The sequence below is a fragment of the Globicephala melas genome, chromosome 9, assembly GCF_963455315.2.
Source record: "Globicephala melas chromosome 9, mGloMel1.2, whole genome shotgun sequence".
In the NCBI taxonomy this organism is placed as follows: domain Eukaryota; kingdom Metazoa; phylum Chordata; class Mammalia; order Artiodactyla; family Delphinidae; genus Globicephala; species Globicephala melas.
Genome location: NC_083322.1, coordinates 95,955,930 through 95,976,899, shown reverse-complemented (window position 1 = coordinate 95,976,899; position 20,970 = coordinate 95,955,930). Strand labels below are relative to the sequence as shown.

General features: G+C 49.8%; 1 protein-coding gene across 1 annotated transcript in view; it reads left to right on the top strand.

The window, feature by feature from the left end:
- Positions 1-20,970, top strand: part of NUDCD3 (NudC domain containing 3) — a 73,085-nt gene that overhangs the window by 38,571 nt on the left and 13,544 nt on the right. Inside the window, exons 3-4 of the mRNA XM_030871222.3 lie at positions 10,741-10,873; positions 19,417-19,560. Coding sequence (XP_030727082.1) covers positions 10,741-10,873; positions 19,417-19,560 — 277 coding nt within the window. The remainder of the gene's footprint in view (positions 1-10,740; positions 10,874-19,416; positions 19,561-20,970) is intronic.

The window sequence follows — 20,970 nt, the reverse complement described above, 5'->3', positions numbered from 1 at the left end:
GGGGCTGTTCTCCCCCCTTGTTTTTCTTCTTCTTTAGAATTATCTTGGTGATTCTTGGCATCCTTTTTGGTCTCTATTTTAATTCCCCTACCTCTCTTTTTTCTGGGCCTTATCCTCCTCTCTCTATGGTCTGGACTGGAGAGATGCAGGCATGCCACCTCGCTCTGTGGGTGAGGTCGTCCAGTCGGTGGGATGGTCAGGAAGATGTTGAGAGAAGAGGACAGCAGACAGCTTCCAGGATGAAAGGGCATTTGCTTTCTTCCTTGAGGAGTTGCGGGTGGTGGTTTATGGGAGGGAAACACTAGATAAAATCACACAGAGCATGCCTGTTACCAGGTGCACTGTGTGCATGCACTTCCATATGATTCTCATCTAAGAATCCTGGGAGGTGAAAAGGAGATGAAGAACCTGCAGCCCAGAGAGGGTGTGAGCGGTCGTAGCTAATCATCCTGAATCCCTTGTGCGTCTGCTGTTCCATGCTGCCCCTTCCCAGGATGGAGCCCCTGGGAGTGGAGGAGGCCCCATCCCAAGTGACCTGACCACATGTCCTAGTGATAGGAGTCGCCACGCCTCGCCTTGCTCCCCGTCTCGGGGTGTCCACGTTCTCCCTGCCCCCCCCCCGCCCCCCCGAAGTCCCTCAGTGCTCGCAGGTACTGGGCAGCCTAGCGCTGGCAGCTAACACTTGGCACCTTTCATCTTGGGCTGGGCACACGACTTTCCCGGATTGGGCTGTAAATTCTTTGACAGTGATAGTGGGGGTGTCATTAACCAGTTCATTTTGTCACCAGGACAGAGGTGGCCAGCCGATTGTATGGCCTGAGGCTTGCCCCTCAACCCTGACACTTTCACCGCCTCTTCACCTGGGCCCAGGGAAGCCCTCCTCAGCCCTCCCAAGTTTCCTTCTTTCCTATTTTTTGATTTTTACTTTCAATAAAAGTAACGCCGATCTCTTTCCTCCAGTGTGGTACTTTTCATTCATCACAACCTGGTCCACCTGAAGCAGGACTTGATGAACTTCACTTATTATGGGATGTCAGCATCAGAAAGAGCAGACCCTGTGGGTTCAGAGCCACCCTGCTGTGTCCTGACATGCACATCACATGTGCACATTGCATGCCTGCGTACGGCAGCCCCAGAGACCACCATGTCATCTGTTGGTGAGACAGCTAAGTACTGCTCACCTCGGGAGGGACAGCACCACCTCCAGAGCTCTGACAGCCTCTTGGAGGGGGTGGTAAGGCCAGAACTTGTTGAGAATTAGAAGTTTGATATAAGGTGGGTCTTTCAACGTGAGAATGTGGGGTGGGAGTCTTGATTAGGACTGGGTGAGGACAGTCAGGATTGGTGGAAACTGCAAGGCTATGATTTTGAGGGATTCAGAGGCTGGGTGTAAAGTGGGGGTTGAGTTTACATTCATGGAAGAGTTGAGGGCTCTTTGGGGAAGTTGCTGTCACGAATAGTCAGTGCTAGTGACAGCAGGGGCTGAGTGCTGAGGCTTGTTGATGTTGCAGCCAGGTGTGGCTTCTAGTCTGCATCTGTGGTGAGCGTGTGGCAGTGCTCGGTTCTCACGCACGCATCTGGTTTGGGTTCCGTTTCATCCCCTCACTGGACCTCTTGCCCCTTGTTACGCTGTCTCCACGGGCAACTTCTGATGCAGGCGTTTCTGACAGGTGGCTGTGTTGCTGGGTTCACCCCTTCTGAGGTTTGGGTGTTGTTTCCCTCTGGTCTAATTGCAGGCTGTACCTCACTTTATTGTGCTTTGCTTTACCGTGCTTCGCAGATAACTGTGTTTCCTACGAGTTGGAGGTCTGCGGCAATCCTCTGTCAAGCAGGCCTTGCAGCGCCATTTTCCCAGCAGCGTCTGCTCACTTCAGGTCTCGGTGTCACATTTTGGTACTTCTCCCAATATTTCAAACCTTTTCATTATTATTATATTTGTTATAAATATAAAACTTAACGGATGAGGAGTTGCTTCTTATGGATGAGCAAAGTGATTTCTTGAGATGGAATCTACTGGTGAAGATGCTGTGAAGATTGCTGAAATGACAGCAGAGGATTTAAATATTACATAAACTTAGCAGCAGGGTTTGAGAGGATTGATTCCAATTTTGAAAGAAGTTCTCCTGTGGGTAAAATGCTGTCGAACAGCATTGCCTGCTGTAGAGATCATTTGGGAATGGAAGAGTGAATCGATGCGGCGGACTTCATTGTTGTCTTGTTTTAAGAAATGGCCACGGCCACCCCAGCCTTCAGCACCCACCACGCTGATCAGTCAGCAGCCACCAACACCAAGGCAAGACCCTCCACCAGCACGAAGATTATGCCTCGCCGAAGGCTCAGATGATGGTCAGCATTTTTTAACAATAAAATATTCTTAATTAAGGTATGTACATTGTCTTCTTAGACATAATGCTGTTGCACACTTAACAGACTACAGAATAGTTACATGGTATAGTGTAGAGGACACATAACTTCTACATGCATTAGGAAACCAGAAAATTCATGTGACTCACTTTATTGTGGTGGTGTGGTGGTCTGGGACAAAGCCCACCATATCTCTGAGGTGTGCTTGTGTTCCTCAATTGGGAAGTCTGTTGGGACTTGAAATAGTAAAGCTGGTCATAACTGTCCTGATTTTGGATGACTAGGAATAGAAAATTGAGTTAAAGACTAAGAATTCAACATATTTATGGAGTAGATTATCTAGTTTTTGTTTTAAAATGTATATTTCATATTTATATACTTGTAAAAATTGGAATGCCTTCTTCCCTTGTTGAAGTAATTAACACGATTTAAGAAAAAGTTTCACTATAACCAACTTATATCTTTAGTTAATTAGAAGAGTTCATAGTAAATATTGATTATGTTTTTGTTGGCTGACCATCTGATACAGATTGTCAAAGACGTTCCCTAAATTTGCATTTTTACCTGTCAAATGATTCATGGGCTTATCATGAGACTCCAATCACCTTGCCTCATTTATTTTAGGTAAATATAGAATCGTCTCATATTTTTAACTGTGCTACAGAATTAATTTTACAATGTTAAAAGCACATTTTCAAAATATACTTTTTGTAAGATTTTTTTTTATTAAACTGAGCCTTCCTGACAGTTTCTTGGCCATGAGTGGGCGCTAAGGAATGGAAGGCATCCCGGAGGAGCTAGGCTGGTGCACGCAGTGACCACGGGCCAGTCCTGTCCCCAGCTGGCCCCTCTGTGTTCCTCAGCTGGACTTCCCCTTTATATTTAGACAAGCTCCTGGTACAACTGGTCAAGAGAAGAAAAGACTACACAAGGAAACCATGTTGAATGCAAAGGGAGCAATAACTCCAAAAAGTAGAGATTAAAAAATTAGAGTATTCCTGTTAGAAAATAGGCGCGACGACACCCTTCAGACCTCGAGGAGGTGAGGAGCTGTGAAGATCTTTTGGTGGTAGTGATGGAGCTTGAGTTAATCAAACATCTGGAAGGAAGTAGGAAGACAAGTTAATAAACCAGGAGAAGTCGTTTGTAAACTATGAAACCAACGAAGAATTCTTATCAGTTTATAGAGAACTTCTTCAAACCAGGGAAAGCACAAACAAAAGCCATGGCAGGAATTTCACAGAAATGAGTCGCATATACGGCCAGTTAACATTAATACGCAGGGAAATGTGAATCAAGACCATACGGAAATACTATTTTTTACATATTTTTACTTCATAAAACTTAAGAAAGTGTGACAGTGTTGAACATGACCCCATGGGTTGACGGGACCCCATGCACACCACTGGTGCATGGTGAATTGGGGCAGCCCTTGGAAATGAGTTCGCACTGCCTCTTAAGGGTAGGTTGCTTACTTTTACACTCTTGACCCAGCAGGCCCACTCCTGGGTGCATAACCAAGACAAACCCTTCAGGTTTTGTGACACGAAAAGGAAAGCGTAGCATAACGAATGTCCACGAGGTTCCCCCCCTTCCTTGTTAGCAGCATGTCATGATTCGTGTTTCATTTCTCTCCCTAATCCCAGACTTTTTTTTTTGATATGGCAAATCCCAGAAATCACAGACTTCACCCATATATATACTTCAGTAAAAAAAAAAAGGGCTTAATGTAATTATCATAACTTATAAATTTATGGTTCCTTATAATCATCTAATGTCCAGTCTGTGTTCACTCTTTCCTGATTGTCTCAAAATGTCTTTTTTCAGTTAGTTTTTTCAAAATAGTATTCCAGCAGGTCCAAACATTACATTTGGTTGCTGTTATCTTCTAAGTCTCTTAATTTAGAATCATTTCCCTTCTCTTTTTTCATTTTATGCCATTTATTTGTAAAGAAACTTAGAGTTTTGTCTATTGTAATTTTCCAGATTCTGGACTTGGCTGGTTTTATTTTTTTTTTTGGTGTTGTTGCTTTTCTGGCTGCGTTGGGTCTTCGTTGCTGCGCGCGGCCTTTCTCTAGTTGCAGTGAGCGGGGGCTACTCTTCCTTGTGGTGCGCGGGTTTCTCATTGCAATGGCTTCTCTTGTTGCGGAGCATGGGCTCTAGACACACGGGCTTCAGTAGTCGCAGCATGCAGGCTCAGTAGCTGTGATACGTGGGCTCTAGGGCACATGGGCTTCAGTAGTTGTGGCGTGTGGGCTCAGTAGTTGTGGCACACGGGCTTAGTTGCTCTGCAGCATGTGGGATCTTCCCGGACCAGGGATGGAACCCGTGTCCCCTGCATTGGCAGGCGGATTCTTAACCACTGCACCACAGGGAAGCCCCAATGTACATGGTTTTGATGAAGATGTTCTCTGTCCCTTGTGCTCCCTATAGTGATTAGACCTGTGGGGTGGGGTGGATTTAAGGCCCAGCGTTGGTGCAGGACTACAGCAAAGGTGAGGCTCTCTCAGGAGGTGCCTGGTATCTGGCTGTTGCGGACATAGGTGATTTTCTGATCCTTCCGTGGGCAGACTCCCATCTGCCACTCACCTAGCGCTCAGCGTCTGTCAAGGGATGCTGCCCAGCCTCACGTTTCCATTGTAGTTTACACAGTGGTGATTTTCTCATTCTGTTATACCTTCATTTATTATCTTATAGAGGGACTTGGCTTTTCTGGAATCCTTATAGAGGGACTTGGCTTTTCTGAAATTCCAGTTCCTGTAGAACCTTTTTTTTTTAAAATTAATTTTCAGACTGAGCTGTGCTCTGCTCACCAGAGGTGACCACTGGGGTTTTATGAGCTCATGGATCTTTAACTATTTCATGTTATTCTTTTTGATGCTCAAATTGTCCCATCTTTGGCCAGCAGGAGCCCTCTGGGGGTCTCGTGTGCCTCTCGTGGGACCCTCCTCACCTTGAATGGCATCTTTGCTCTCAGGGGACTACTTAGCTTAGGCCGGCTGGAGACTAGCCGCCTCTCCACAGGGGCTCTGGTCCTGTTGGTGAGGCAGGCCCGCTACTATCTGGGGAGACCGATTGGTGGCAGATGCTAAACTGGTGAGATCAGTGTAGATAAACTTACTGATGTGAGATTTTTAAAAAGAAACTCAAGGGTAGAACTGGAAGCTTATTAGGCAGAATGCATAACTTCCCTCCCTGAATGCCCCAGAAGGTCAAGAAATCTCTATTCATAAAAGTCACTTGTTGAGTCCTGCGTCCGTAGGCAGACTTTCTAACTGGGTGGGAAGGCACTGAAGAGGGCAGTGATCCAGCGCGCGGAGGGCGGTGACCCTGAACATTTTCCCGTTTGGGCCATTTTACACGTTTGTCTCGCTTATTCTTCTTGGCCACTCTTTGGGACAGAGCTGTCAGTGTTCTGGTTTTATGGTTGGGGAGCAGGGACTGGAGTGCCATGACCTGCTTGAGGTTTCATGGCTGGCACCCAGTGACATGGGCTCGGCCTCGGGCCTTGAGTGCTGTGGACACGGGGTTTTCAGTGACCACTGGGCCTGGTGTAGAGGGCTCTGAGCCCCGCACCTGGGGCCCGGTGGTGTTAGCTCCTGTTGCCTGAGGAGCTGAGAAGAGGCAGGTACTAGAAAGGATCCTGCAGGTGGGGGGCCCCAGAGGAGACTGGGCAGGAGGCTAGGGAGGACGGTGGGCCGTCTGGTGCAGAGCGCCCTCTGGGCGGGTCACGTGGACCGACGCTGCCATCTGACCCTTTCCTTTCTAAGCTGCAGAGGTGAAGTGTGACATGGTGTGGCGTGGTCATCCCAGACAGTCACAATGGCTAAGGATCCAGGCCCCGACAGTCACATTGCAGTGCTGAGAATGCTGCCCGGGGACCTGCTTCCAGGAGGGCACAGTTGGTGCTGGGCTTCCGAAGCAGGGAGTTGGGGCTCCGAGGTGGGCAAGTGTTCTAACAATGCTCACTTTGTATAGGTTGGAAAATGCAGAAATCCAGAGGAAAAATCACTGTGTTTCCAATGGCTCCCATCCACATGTGGGATATGGTGGGATCAGTGAGAAGAGAAGGAAGTCGATGAGAGATGGAGCTGGTCTGTGAAGAGAGAGGATGAGCTGCTGTCTACTGACCACCTAATACACCCCGTACACGCACACACACCACAAACATGCATATAACACACGTGCACACCACACGTACACACCATGCACATGCTTACAGCACACATGGTCACATGATGTGCTCATGCACATGTACCCATGCACGACACATGTGCTCGTACACGCATAAGCCCTGGCCCCTCCCACTGGGTTCAGGGGCAGTGGCATCTACAGGTGGGTAGGGAGGTGTGGCCAGAGCTGTCACACCTGGGCACCACTGAGGACAGTGGAGAGGTGACCTTTGCCTTAGGTCATGAGGGGCAAGTGTGAGTGTGTGGAGGCAGGATGTTCCAGGGTGAAAGCAGCTCTTTCTGGCTCTGGGAACCTGGTGAGCACTGCCCAGCACCTGTCTTCACGTAGGGGGAGCCACCACCAACCCCGGGAGCCTGGGAAGGGGCCTGAGAGCAGCCCCGGCTTCTCCCCGAATTATAACCCATTCCCTGTATGGGCTCCAGCCTGCTGCACAAAAGCCTTTATCTGGGGGCTGTGACCCCTTTTACCCGCGATGACTCCTACTTGCCACTGGCTGTTCTCATTTCCATGCTGCCGTGGCGCAGGGGCGTGGAAGGGGAGAGTGGGGGCGGCCTGAGCTCATACCCCACCTGTGCAGGTGATGCTGGCTGTGGGCGTTTGCCCAGCAGAGCCGGTCCCTTGGAGACACAGGGCCTGGCGTTTCCTTTAACACGGTCGCAGCCCTGTAATCCACTGCTGCGGCTCCAGGCGTGGGGGCTGCAGTGAGGCCTGTGGCCAGCGCCACCCGCCACCGCCGCGGCGCCCTGGCTGCTGACTCACGCTCCTCCTTCCCCCTTCCCCACCTCCAGCGCTGGCCAGCAGCTGCAGGGGGGTGGCCGCAGGCTGGTGGGGGACAGGGTGAGGGCGGGGACCCAGAGCACCTGCCCATGGCAGGAGACTTACTGTTGCACACTGTTGGCTGGAAGTAATCAACTGTATTTAAAGAGAAGGTGGATTTTTAGAGTTAAAAACGCCCAGCAGCTTGCTGATCTGTGCTGGGAGTGACTCTCCTGGCTCCGCTGGGAAGAGGCTGCAGGTCTGGGGGGAGGGGGGCAAGCGCCTGCTGAGCCGCCCCCCTGCGATGCTGCCTGAGCAGCGCCCCTCCTGCTCTGGGGGAGGGGATTCCCTGAGCACAGCCGCCCGTGGGGTGGAGGGTGGCCCCTTGAGGAGGTGTGACCTCATGGCATCTCCCATCCTCTGCTCGTCTGCTGGCCGTCCTGGTTGGAGGGCCCACGTGGATGGCAGCCGATAAGGGCTTAGCCGTATGTCATGGGAAGTAGCTATCCCCCCACTTTGAGGGTTCTTAGGTTTATTTCCTAACCTCTGCCAGTGCCAGGCCACATAGGCTTTTATTCTGTGTGTGGGTATTTTATTTCCGTGTTTTCATAACCTTGATTATTTCACACAGGTAACGTACACACACGATTCAAAAGGCCATGCAGAGAAGATGTACGGGGAGGGTCAGGCCTCCTCCCACCCCTCCTGTTACTTGGTGCTCATTGGCGGTATTCTGTGCACGTTCAAGTGTTTGTCAGATGTGAGCTTTACAGCTGCAGTAGGTGCTAGAGCGGGGAGGAAGCCTGTGGGTCAGGGACACGTGGGTATTGGGCCACCCTGTCCCCCGGACCTGTTTCAGGGGCTCAGCAGGCAAGCAGGCTGGCGTGGCCATTGGAGAGCTCCCGGGAGTGGGGGCCACAGGGCAGATCACCGTCTCCTGTCAGTGTGTTCTTAAAGAGAGCTCTTTTTCTCCTGGTGGTAAAGTGTCTGCATGTTGTAGGGAATTCGGACAATACCTAAAGATACAGAAAAGAAAATCAAACTGCTTGTGATCCTGCTACCCAGAGACAACCACAGAGGCTTAATGGACTTCCTTTTATACATACACACACGTCTTTATGTGTGTGTTTTCTTAGAAGACTGAACCTGTACCATGCACAAAAGCTGCATGTCCTCTGTCAGTTCTATAGTATATTGAAAGCTTTCCTCGCATCACTGAAGCCCCTGTGCAGACGCTTGCGTTTGGTGGCATCCGCATCAGGCTTACTCTGACCACCCTGTGGCCAGGCTTTGGCCGTTCCCGTCTCCTTTGCCCCACCCTGCTTCCTCTGGGGCCCGCCATCCCTCCCCGGCTGCGTGAGCAGGTAGTTTGGGGCTGGCATCTGTTCTGATTGGTCAGTGCCCAGCCCTGCCCCTGACCTAAACTGCTGCAAAAAGTACCACAAACTGGGTGGCTTAGATCAACAGAAATAAATCTTCCCGTAGTTGTGCAGTCGTAAGTCCAGGATCAGGGTGTTGCGGGGCTGCATTCCCTTTGGGACTCTGGGTAGAACCTTTCCTTGCCTCTTCCAGCTTCTGGGGTGGCTGACAGCCCTCAGCGTCCCTTGACTTGCAGCTGCCTTGCCGTCGCCATGTGGCTGTCTTTTCCCCGAGTCTCTACACGTTGTCCCTCTGTGCGTGTGTCTTCGTGTCCGGATCTCTCTCCCTTTAAGGACACGGTCCCATTGGATCAGGGCCCACCCTAATGACCTCATTCTAACTGGATTACCTCTGTGTAGACCCTGTCTCCAAAGGAGGTGCTGCGAGTTAGGACTTCAGTGTATTAATTTTGGGGGACATGGTTCAGCCTGTAGCAGCCACCAGTTTACCAGCCCAGAGAGCCTGGGCTGTGATGGACGCCCAGCCTCAGATACAAGGTGTGTAAAGCATACCCACAGGAGGTAAACATGTTCTTGGCTTAAAACTTTTGCCAGAAAAAGTGAGTCCTCATTAACCACCGCTCCCAACTCCTCCTGACCAGAGGTGAGGGGCTGATGGGTACATGTGTTCTTGACCCTTTTCTGGGTGTTTCCATCTGCACACATGCAGATGCTCACGGTGAGTGGAATCTCATCCATCGGCCTCTCCCTCCAGGTGCATCTGCTGGGCTCTCCGAGGGCAGGAGAAGGTGGCCGAATGAATCTGTTTTGGGGGATGTCCTTCCTCATAGGTGTTGCCTCCTCCCCGACTAAGCTTCTGTCTTTAATTTAGATCTAAAACTCACTATGATGGACTCTACGCTTATTTTTGTATGGTGTTCATACTATCATTAACACTGTTAAATTCTGTGGCAAGTATTTTATTGTATTTTATTTTTAACATCAGCTTCTTGGCCATGCCTGTTTGCATCTGTGCTGGGTTGGTAATGCGTGTACAGGAGGATTTGGCTGACTGGGTTTCTTCTAGGCTGTCTCATAAGCACACTGCTCGCATCTTAGGAAAGCCTGCAGTTTAGTACATTGCCTTGGCTTTCATTTATTTACCGAGAGAAAATGGAGGCTGGTGTTGGATTAGGATTGAAGTTGAGCAGCTGTAGGCTGAACTTGTTTTGCCTTTTTTTTTTTTTTTAAGAGATACGTCCTGCCAAGTAGTTTATGAGAAACCAGGCACCCACAAGCCCCAGGATTTTTTTTTTTTTTTTGGCTGTGTTGGGTCTTCGTTGCTGCACACGGTCTTTCTCTAGTTGTGGTGAGCGGGGGCTACTCTTCGTTGTAGTATGCAGGCTTCTCACTGCGGTGGCTTCTCTTGTTGTGGAGCATGGGCTCCAGGTGTGTGGTCTTCAGTAGCTGCAGCACACGGGCTCGGTAGTTGCGGCACTCAGGCTCTAGGGTGTGCAGGCTTCAGTAGTTGTGGTGTGTGGGCTCAGTAGTTGTGGTTCTCAGGCTCTAGAGCGCAGGCTCAGTAGTTGTGGCGCACAGGCTTAGTTGCTCCGTGGCATGTGGGATCTTCCCGGACCAGGGCTCGAACCCGTGTCCCCTGCATCGGCAGGCAGATTCTTAACCACTGCGCCACCAGGGAAGTCCCCTCAGGATTTTATTAATGAGGCTCTTTGGTTTGTGGGCTGGCCTGGTTTCTAAGCTTCATGAAGACCAGGAGGACCAGGCTGTGCCGTGGTCTGTGGTGCTGGATACTTTCCCTAACCTTAAGGGTGCTGCACTCAGGGTCTTCTCCTTGGCTTTTCTCTTGTTCCTGTGACCTCCCAGGAAGCCCGAGCTGGGGGGTCAGAAACGAAATCGCCCAGAGAGAGGGAGAGTTTTAGATGCAAAACCAAGTGAGATTAGGTGAAAATTCTCACAACCTAGAGACAGTATGTACCTGGGTTCCCCTGTGGCCTTCCTGCCCTGTGTGTGGGCCTGGGCTGTCATCTTACTTCTTGTTCTTTCTCAGGAGGCAGGAGCAGTTCCAGAGAAACCCCGACAGCTACAATGGTGCTGTGCGTGAGAACTACGCTTGGTCCCAGGACTACACTGACCTGGAGCTCAAGGTGCCGGTGCCCAAGCACGTGGTGAAGGGCAAGCAGGTAACCTCGGGGGTTCTTCCCAGCTTCTCTGCTCAGCTTCTTTCCTTGGGGCATAGGCTTCAGGCTGTGGGCTGCACTGGAGCTGGTCTCCCCGTTTTGCCACCAACACAAAACCGCTTCTTTTCTGCAGTCACAAGCCTGCCACCCCATATCCTCTTTAACCACGTCAAGTATGAGACCCAGCTCAGCCCCCTATGTGAATAGAACCTGAGCTTTGTTGTTGTTTTTTAATGACAGTATTTTCATATCATTTATTGCCTTTAGTCTCTGCAAAAGCACTACAGAGTAGGCAAAGCAATTATTGTTATACCCATTTCATAGATGGAGAAAGTGGAGTCCCAAGAGGCAAAGCAAAGAACTACAGGTTCTGTAGTGACAAGTGGACTTCCAGTCCTGTGCTCTGCGGAGTTGTAACATTTACAGCTTGAGTTGATTTCTCCATCTTAATGAGCTTGAGTGAGTAGAAATTTAATCTTTTAGCAGGAGAGAGATGTTTACTTGGGGACGTTGCTGAGAATAACATGATTGTAGCTTGTTGGAAATAGGTAGGCATCACTTTAAAGGAAAAACTCTCACGTGAAATGGGACATTGTTACTATAATCCGTAATATAAAAAATTCCGATATATGCCAGAAACTGTTTCCTTATTTCAGTCATAATGAGAAACTACAACGTGCAAAGTAAGTAGTATCTTTTATGTTTTATAGATGAGAAATTGAGGCCGAGAGAAGTTACTTGGTTATCCAGGTGACGTGGAAAAGTCACCATGTGTCTCCGTCACTCTTGCTGTGCCGGGGCCAGTGAGCACTGCCCGAATGTTTCTGAAGGAGTGAATGGCTGAATGGGTGCAGTGGTAAAGCCGTGGTTTGATTCACGTGTGTTTGCTTCTGAAGCTCATGCTGTTTTCCCTGTGTCCCACTCCTCACTTGATAAAGCGAAATAACTGCTGGCTTCTTTCAAAGAGAAGGTCCCAGAGCATGTAAAACAGAAGTTGAGTTTCATATGCATTTTCGAGAAACGATGCCCTGTAAAGTGGCTCCTGCTGGTCTGGGTACGTGTGTGGATCCAGGTTCTGGGCAGTGAGTGAGCCCCTCCAGGCCTCCCCTCCACCCCGCCCCCGTCCTGAGGCCCCTGCTGCTCCCTCCCTGGTTCCCTAGACTCTACCTAAAACAGGCCTGCCCTGTGCAGGAGTCCGGGTGGGGCCCAGGGAAGCCTCTAAGAATACGGCTACTTTCCGCCAGTGTCAGACGAATGCAGTTCATTCTGCAGCACAGAAGACAGGAGCCGGACAGGAGCCCCTGAGCCTTCACGGCTCCACGTGGGTGTGCGCCAGGGTGTCATGGAGATGGTGGCTGCAGCAGCACTGTCTGCTCATTCCTCCCTTTCTCCCTTTCCCACCCCATCCCAGGAGATCTCACCAGGGCTCAGTGACCAGTGACCCAATGGACTTTAGGATCCAGGTCAGACCAGGTAACTAGGGGTCATCACTACAGAGTCCTACTTTTGATGACTGTGTTCCCTCTGATTGTGGTGGGTCATAGTGGGTACAGGCTGACCTTCCTTGTCAGAATAGTTTGTTTAGCATCCTTTAGAGTTTTAGTGGGTCAGGTGTTGATTTTCATTTTGATTTTTGGTAGGATTGCCTTGTGTGTAGGCGAATAAATTATGAAAAGCGTTGGTAACTATACTTCACTACTTGGCTAAAAATGTTACAGCTTCCTGGTCTAGTGTCTGTCTTCTAACTTCTCCATGAACTTCTGGAGCTTTCTCTGGAAGGACTTATGTTAGGCCCAACCTAAAACTAGTTATTTTGGGGACTTCCCTGGTGGTCCAGTGGTTAGGACCCCGCGCTTTCACTGCCGGTGATGAGGGTTCAATCTCTGGTCGGGGAACTAAGATCCCGTAAGCTGCGCTGTGCGGCCAGAAAGAAAAAAAACCCAACTAGTTATTTTCTCTTTCTTTGACTTAAGAGACACAGGTTACCTGGCATCTCTTGCTGAACTTCCCACAGCCATCTGGGAAACCTTCCCATTGAAAACAGCATCTCAGATGTGCACCCTGGTCATGGGGGTGTCAGTCTCACGATGCTGCCCTGCCATGAGCGGTGTGTTGTGAGGGGCCTGTCCTTCGTCTCATTGCGCTGAGGGACAGACTGTCATGCCTCAGTCATATCTATGCCTCCTAAATCCACTTGTTGTGACCTCTGGGAGGAGATGGCCTCGCTTTCACTGAGGATAACCCTGGGTTTTGCTCATTCCTGCATTAGACGTTTACTGACCACATGATGGTCCCCAAGACTCAAACAAGATCGCTGCTCTGGAGCTGACCTGCGTGGGGCTCAGCTGATGACAGCAGGTGCGCCAGTACAGTTCCAGGGTGTGGCGGGTGCCGTGCGGAGCATAAACAGGCTGTTGGCTCAACCAGCTCTGTGCAGCCGGGCACCCCTCGGGCCCTTCTTCCCAGCAGCCCTTCGAGGCGTTGCGGTGTGCACAGGGGGAAACGCGGAGACGGTGAGGGTCTCTCCAGGCTGGCTTGCTCTGGAGCCAGCGCTCCCGCCACTCGCGGGGTGTGGATGAGCCTGGGTGTTTGTGACGCTGGGATTGGAAGAGGCGTGTTCCCTGTAAGGCATTTATTTATCTAGTGTTGGCGCTTTGTGACACCTGCTGACTTAATTTACACTAGTCTCCTACGTGGTTGAATTTTTTTTCTCCTTCAGTAGTATTTTTCCCCATATCATTAAAAAATTGATGTGTAATTGGCATACAATGTTATATTAGTTTCAGGTGTACAATATAATGGTTTGATATCTGTGTGTGCTGCGAAATGATCACCACAGTAAGTCTGGTTAACATGCTCACCATATTACAGAACTGTGTGTGTGTGATGAGAACTTCTAAGATTTACTCTCTTAGCAACTTTCAAATTCCAGGTCGCTTTTATACTGCAGCCTTTGAAAAATGCATGGTCTCTCTAGTTCTTGGTGATCTAAAGAGTTTTAGGCATGCCTCACTTTAAACCTAGGGATAAGTTTATTTTGTATCTCTCGGCTTTTGCTGGCCTAAGGGTTTTTTCTGAGTTGCCACTTTCTTTCTGGGCTGGCTCCTTTCCAGCTCTTGCCTGCGGTACCTGTCACGGCTACCTGTCAGCAGTGTTTATTTTTGGTTTTTGTCTGTGGCACCTATCCGATAGCATCATGCTGGTAGCTGTGATTGTAGAGGCTCAGCTGATGATGTCGCAGTTGTTCTGGATTTGTTGTTAGCTCTGTGTGTGAGGGGCCAGGGGTGTTGGGGGTAATGGGTAGATGTGGGAGCACTGAGGGTTAATGCAGGGGGGTCCTGGGCCCCCTCTTCTTCAGCTGTAGCTTGGTGCTTGAGGACTCAGAACATTGCCCCTCCTTTACTCCTTGCCGATTTTTTCCCTGTGGAAAACGTATTTGCCTCTCAAGGGTAGTGGGGGACAGATAAACGCAGGTGCATAACGCTTTAAGTTCAAGCGTTCTTATTTTACATGCGACTGTTTTTTTGTCTGTGTTGTTTTTATCATTTTGCTGGTGCATCTAACGGAAAACTTCTCGAAATGAAGCTTTGGTTTCATTCATCAGTGAAATGTAGTTAGGTCTTTGCTTCATCACGTTCTTTGTTCTGTCCGCTCTGCACGGGAAAAGCAGCCGAGTTCCCCATTCTTTCCTCAGTGTAGCCATGGGGTAGGGAGAAGGAACTTTGCCATCAGGACGTCATGTGTGTGATTGCTAATGTCAGCTGGGGCTGGTTATAAACCTGGCATTTCATTGAATCATAGGATTTTAATGCAGGAAAATTGAACTCCAGAGAGTTTTAGTCTGACTCTCATTTTGAAGATGAGAGAGCTCTCCTGGAGACCTAAACCTCTAGGGCGCCACACTGTCCGGTGAGACGGTGGTGGAGCGGAGCGCAGGACCCGGCTCCCACCTCCACCCTGTCTGATCAGTTGTCTTTTGCGTGGAAAATGTCATGATATTGTTGCACACAGTCATGACTGGATGACATTGAGTGACAAGTGAATTACTTTCCTTCTCAGTATTCTCTTTCCTCTCGGAGATTGTGCAGGGTCTTTACTGACGGTTGAGGCCCTTCCTGCTGGCTGGTGGGCTCACGGCCATGCTGCATGCCATCTCTCGCCTCACCATGGGAACCTTCCAGAACAGCACCAAGGCCCCTGGGCATGTCTTGTACAGTGACGCTGTGCCCCAGAGCTTGATTCAGCTGTAGGAATTTGTGCTTAAAAGCTCTATTACACAGTGTTCCCTTCTTAGAAGGCGTTTAGAAAAAATGTAGGAAGACTCCTTTTTATAGGAAACTTCCATAGCAGAAAAGGCTAATAGGCTGCATTTATCTGTTAAAAAATTGTTTTTGTTTGAATGCATAGGACATTTACCTGTTCAAAAGAATAAAATGTACAAGGAGAGGTTTCTTTCCTGCCTCTGCCCTTTTATCCTATACCAGCCCCCACCCCAACCTCAGAAATCACAGTACTAGTTCCTGGGATCTTTGGGCAGATGTTTTCTATGCATATGTTGTCAAGTTGTCAACTATGAATAAATAGCCTCGCAGCCCCACCTTCAGCACAGATGATGTGCGCCCCCCACCCCGAGTTCCCTCTGTCGGCCCCACCAGGGCGGTTCTGGTCTCTGGTGTTTGCCGCCATGCCCCTAGGGCCTCAGCCGTGCCTGCCAGCCAGAGTGGCTGCCCGGGAAAGTCTCAGGGGACCTAAGATTTCCCATGTCATCTGGCTCAGGCTGTCAGGACGCTGAGAGTGCAAGTGCCCTGAGCCCACCACCCCTTACACTCAGGGCTCTGGTCTCTGCTGCTCCTCCCGTCAAGCTGCTTTGCAGGTCCTTATTCCATTTTCATTACATCCCTTTGGATCAGTAGTTTCTTGTATAGTTTTTTGTTTTTCTGGAGTTTCTGACTGTCTTTTTTTCTTGTCAAAAAATAGTACACTTTCATCATAATCTCAGAATTATTCAGACTCTCACTAGTACTGTGTATTGTCCAGAAATCACTTCCTGCAGACCCTCTCACCTCTGACTCCCATCCGGACTGATTATTTTCTAGTTCGGTTGTATAGCTTGCATCCTGGAACTTCTTTTCACTGCACTTCTAGGTTAAATTCATTGTGTTTTAGATCCTTGTTGGATCTTCCTCTTTTTTTCCCCTAGTTTTATTGAGATATATTTGACATATAATGTTGTATTAATTTCAGGTGTACAGCATAATTATTTGGGATGTGTATATTTAGCAAAATGATTACCACAATAAGTTTAATTAACCTTCATCACCTCACATAGTTATAAATTTTTTCTCGTGATGAAAACTTTTAAGTTCTTCTCTCTTAGCAACTTTCAAATGTACCGTTTAGTATTGTTCATTACAGTCACCATGCTGTACATTAGATCCCCAGAACTTACTCATTTTATGAGTGGATTTTGACCCCCCTCCTCATCCAGGATCTTCCTCTGTTTTCATCCTCATTTTGTTGTGGTATAGACGCAGGTAACTTTCTCGAATTGATGTGTGGTAATAAATGCAGTGTTCTTGAATGTCTTAAAATGCGGTTATTTTAAACTTCCGCTTATTTTGTGGTTTGAGTTTTTATAGAATTCTAACTTTAAAAAATACTCTCTTGGGAGTTTCCTGCTGGCATAGTGGTTAGGAGCCTGGGCTTTCACTGCTGTGGCCCGGGTTCGATCCCTGGTCGGGGAACTGAGATCCTGCAAGCCGCGTAGTGTGGCCAAAAAAAAAAAAAATCTCCCCTAACAAGATTGAAGGCATTATTCTTCTGTCTTCTTACATCCGCTGTTACAGCTTCTAGAAATGTCTTCCATTCCGGTTCTTTGTGAGTAAACTTTTTTCCTCCTATTTGGAACTTTTAAGACCTTATTTTAAATACTCAGTGGTATGAAATGTCATGAGTTTGTGGAAGTCGTCTTTCATTCGTCCTGTTCAGCCCTCAGTGGGTCCTTTTAAACTGAAGCCATATTTTTCTTAAGCTCTGGAAAATTGTCTTGTTGCTGTCACAGTTTCTGGAATGCCAAACTGATTGCCTGGATTGGTTCCTGGCTCTACCTTGATTTCTTTGACTTTATCTTCCAGCTTTTCTGTTGAAAATCTTATTTTCACTCTCTTTTTTTCTAAGCGTTTGTTTTGTCTAGTTCTGTTTTCATGTTTTATTCTGGTTCTATAGATACCGTATCTTCTCAGATCTCTCCGAGGGTATAAATTGGAAATATTTTAGAATTCCCTTTTTTCCTAATTAGCTCTGTAATCTTTACTTTTTTTTTTTTTAACCTAAGTCTGTCTTTTTGTGCTGCTGCTTTTTCTCATAGAATGCAATCCTTAGTTCCGTGTTAGTTTTTTTATTTTAAAAATATATTGGGAATTCCCTGGTGGTCCAGTGGTTAGGATTCCACACTTCCACTGCAGGGGGCACGGGTTCCATCCCTGGTCAGATCCCGCATGCTGCGTGGTGCGGCAAAAAAGAAAAAAAAAAATCTTCCCCATTCTTTGGAGTGTGGGATGAGGTTGATGGTTTTCTCCTTTACGTGTCTGAGGTCTCCCGCTCCCATCGCTGCTCACAGCTGAGGAGTTGACTGTCTGGCTTTGCCATGCAGTGTGTTGGGCTGGGTGTCCACCCAGTTCCCTCAGACTGCCGGCCAGTTTTTCTGGAGCAGGGCCCCCTGTAGCTCCGTGGCACACAGTGGGTTCTTATCCCTTCTCACGGGGTTTCCGCTGGCACGGCTGCCCGTGGACTGACTCAGCCGCTCTGCCTCCATGCTCCATACCTGCTAACTGCTGGTCAAAAGCGCCACTCGGCTGTGCTTGTCCCTGCTCCGTGCTGTCTCTCGCCACACGCCTCTCCTTCCTCTCCATAGAGTTGTTGAAAGTTTCTCTGTCCTGGCCTCTCCCTTCTTCCCTGTGTTGTCTGGGGTTTTTCTCTGCGTGCTTTCTTCCTGTCATCTCTGTGGGTCATGGAGTTCAGGAGACGGCCGCCTGTTCCCAGAGTGACGTCTTGAACTGTGGAGCTCCTGGAAGCATCTCTGGTCTGGTTTCCCCTTGGTGCTTGGGTATATCCGCTTTGTATAAGAGACGAGCATTGTGAGAAGCTCACCCAGGTTTGGAAATTATCCTGTGACATAAAGTTGGCTGGAGGATTTTATTTGTTAAAGTGAGCTTGTTCCTGGGAGGCCAGGACTGGTGGAGCCTTGGTCCGCTCTGTCAGGTGTTCACCGCACATCCGAGTTCGTGGTCAGGGACGCGCGATTCGGCCAGCGATTGTCTGCATCTGTCTAGGAATGTGCTGGGCCGCTGTTGGGCAGCTGGGAGTGAAGTGAGTTGTGCCCGTGCCTTAGCAGAACCGAGTTAAGTGGTACATTCTCTCAGAAATTGGGTGCAATTGGAGCTGGGGCTCACAGGACCCCCCTGGGACCTGCATGCGGACACGGTGTGTGCAGGCATCTCTCTCCTTTCCATCGCTTATTTATGGTTATTTAAAATACAGGTAGGTTATAGTATCAGATTCCACTGACAGGTGTAGACTCCAGTTTGAAAATTCTGTGACACTGAGGGTTTCTTTTCAAGTGCATTTAATAAGCACTTCGCAAGTGACATGGGAGGGCCATCTCCAGACTGTTTTGACGCCTTGACTGACACCACCCACCTGTGAGAAAGTCCTAATGCGGACATTATGCAAATACTATTATAAAAGATTTTTACGTTATAAAACGCAAAATTTAGAATTTAGAAGAAGTGGGGGAAAAATAAACCCGGAGTTCTGTTTTCTTTCCTCTCTGTTTACTGATCTGCTGAACGTCCTGGGGTCCACGTGCTTGGGATCCTGCTGGCCGGGGTACACACACGAAATAAGGCCCCCAGTCCAGCAGCTCCAGTGCTGTTGTGGAGACAGATGGTGAGAGCAGGGAGAGGGTGTTTCCAGCGAATGAGGAGATGGGAGAACAAAGACAAAATATAAAACCAGAGCACCTGGCCTCACCGTCCTGGGTGAAAGCTGAGCTGTGGCCACAGGTGGCACAGCAGCTCCTGGCAGGCAGCAGAGCCGGGCTCGCGGCTGCTCTGCCCCCCGGGCGTGTCCTCCAGGGCAGGGCTGCTGTCCACGCCAGACAGTAGGGTGGGCGTCGGGGGAGCACAGCTCCTGCTGCCGGCCCTGCTTGCCCTCTGCCCAGGGAGTTGGCCTCCCCTAACAGGAGTAGAGTTTGCGGCGGGAAACCAGCGGTTCCCACAAAGCCCCCCGCGTTACCGTTACGCGTATCGAGACATCTTCTAGTGCGTTTCCTTGAAGGAGATGATGATGCAGAGGCTGCTTCACGTGTGAATTGGATGGTATGGTTTTCGTCATTCAGAAACCCTGATGACCTTTGGGCTGGTTTTGCATCTTGTTCTCCTGCAGTGTGTGGTCAGGCGCCCTGGAAACCTCCGTTCCCTCCCACCCTGGAGCACGCCGGCCACCACCTTCCCAGCGCGAGATGATTCTCCTCCGCTCTGTTCCAGGTCTCTGTGGCCCTCAGCAGCAGCTCCATCCGGGTGGCCGTGCTGGAGGAAAACGGGGAGCGCGTCCTCATGGAAGGAAAGTTCACCCACAAGATCAACACCGAGAGCTCCCTCTGGAGCCTTGAACCCGGGAAGTGCGTTTTGGTAAGTGTGGGCAGTGATACTGTGAGGATGTTGATTTCTGCCAGCTGGGGAGTTTCCTCGGTGTTTTCCGAGCAGCTCGAAGGGCACCTTTGTGGGCCTCAGCTGACTGTCACTGCTGCATCTACAGCCTTGGCCTCTCGGCGTCCCACTGCTTGCTTCCTTGAGGTGGGGCCCGTGTCAACAACAAACGGAGGGGCCCTGGAGTGCAGTGTTTCTCACTGCTTCCTGTCCTGCCCATGCACAGACCGCATGCAGTGACCACGGAGGAGGTCCTGCTGGGGCATCGTCCCCAGAGCGCGGCTCTGCTCACACCGGACATGTCCCCTCAGTTCCAGAGGCTTCTGCTCTCCAGGGATTCAGTTACATCTACGGCAAAACCAAAGAAGTTAAAAATTAAAAGGCAGGTCGCTTTCATGAATGCCAGTCTGGGGGATGCAGAGTTACTAAATTCAAACAGACAGCCCATTTGACAAAGTGGGTCTCAACTGGCTAAGCTAGCCGAGGGTGCAAGATCCAAACGAAGGGGTACGTGTTCCAGTTACTAGAGTCTTCGGTGGCTCCATCCTCCCTCGTCAGAGCCTTGCACCTGGTCAGTGGGCAGCACCCAGGGAGGCTTCATACAGCGAAGAGAGGCTTCATACAGCGAAGGGAGACTATATATTTGGGTTCGTTCCTTTCCTCTTCCTTCCTGCTGGGATGCTTAACCAGGGTGTGGTGAAAGGGGTAAAGATGAAAAGAAAAATACTAAGTCTTTGGGTACAAAAGACCTCAGAATTTTATATAGGCATGTTTTTTATATGTGCAAAGTGAGCCGTTTCTTCGTGATCCACTCTCTCTGGGAATAGGTGCCCATGGGCCTGCCTGCTTGGTCCTGACCGACAAGGCCCGCGGCGCTCTCTTCTGGCTGCTCGCAGCTCGCAGACACACAAACCCGGTGGAGCGGAGAGCATTCCATCACTGCTGGGGGGGCTGGAGGTCTCGGCATGCCCGGGACCCCCGAGCACACACAGGCCCCTCTGTGTGACAGGAACACCCGGTGGCAGAGCGCCGGCCAAGTCTGCCCGAGTCTTGCTTAAACCGTGCTCTGTCGCACCTCCCCTGCCCTTCCGAGGTTTCTGCTTCTCGCCACTAGTGTGCAACAGTCATGATTTCCCCCTTATCACCCTGGGGTTCAGTCGCTCGTCTGTTCACCCCCGTGTCTCCCCACCCCCAGTGCTGCTCCCCAGACTACGGCCCATGCTCTTAACCACCAGTTCCATTTGCAGAATACCTTCATGGGCATGGTCTCATTTGCACCTCCCACGATTGTGGGGAGTAGGAAGCCAGGGTCTCATTATCCCCCCGCCTCCCGAGGTCACGCAGGCAGCCAGCGGGAGGCCGCGGCAGGCAGCCCACCCTCTCCCGGCGCCG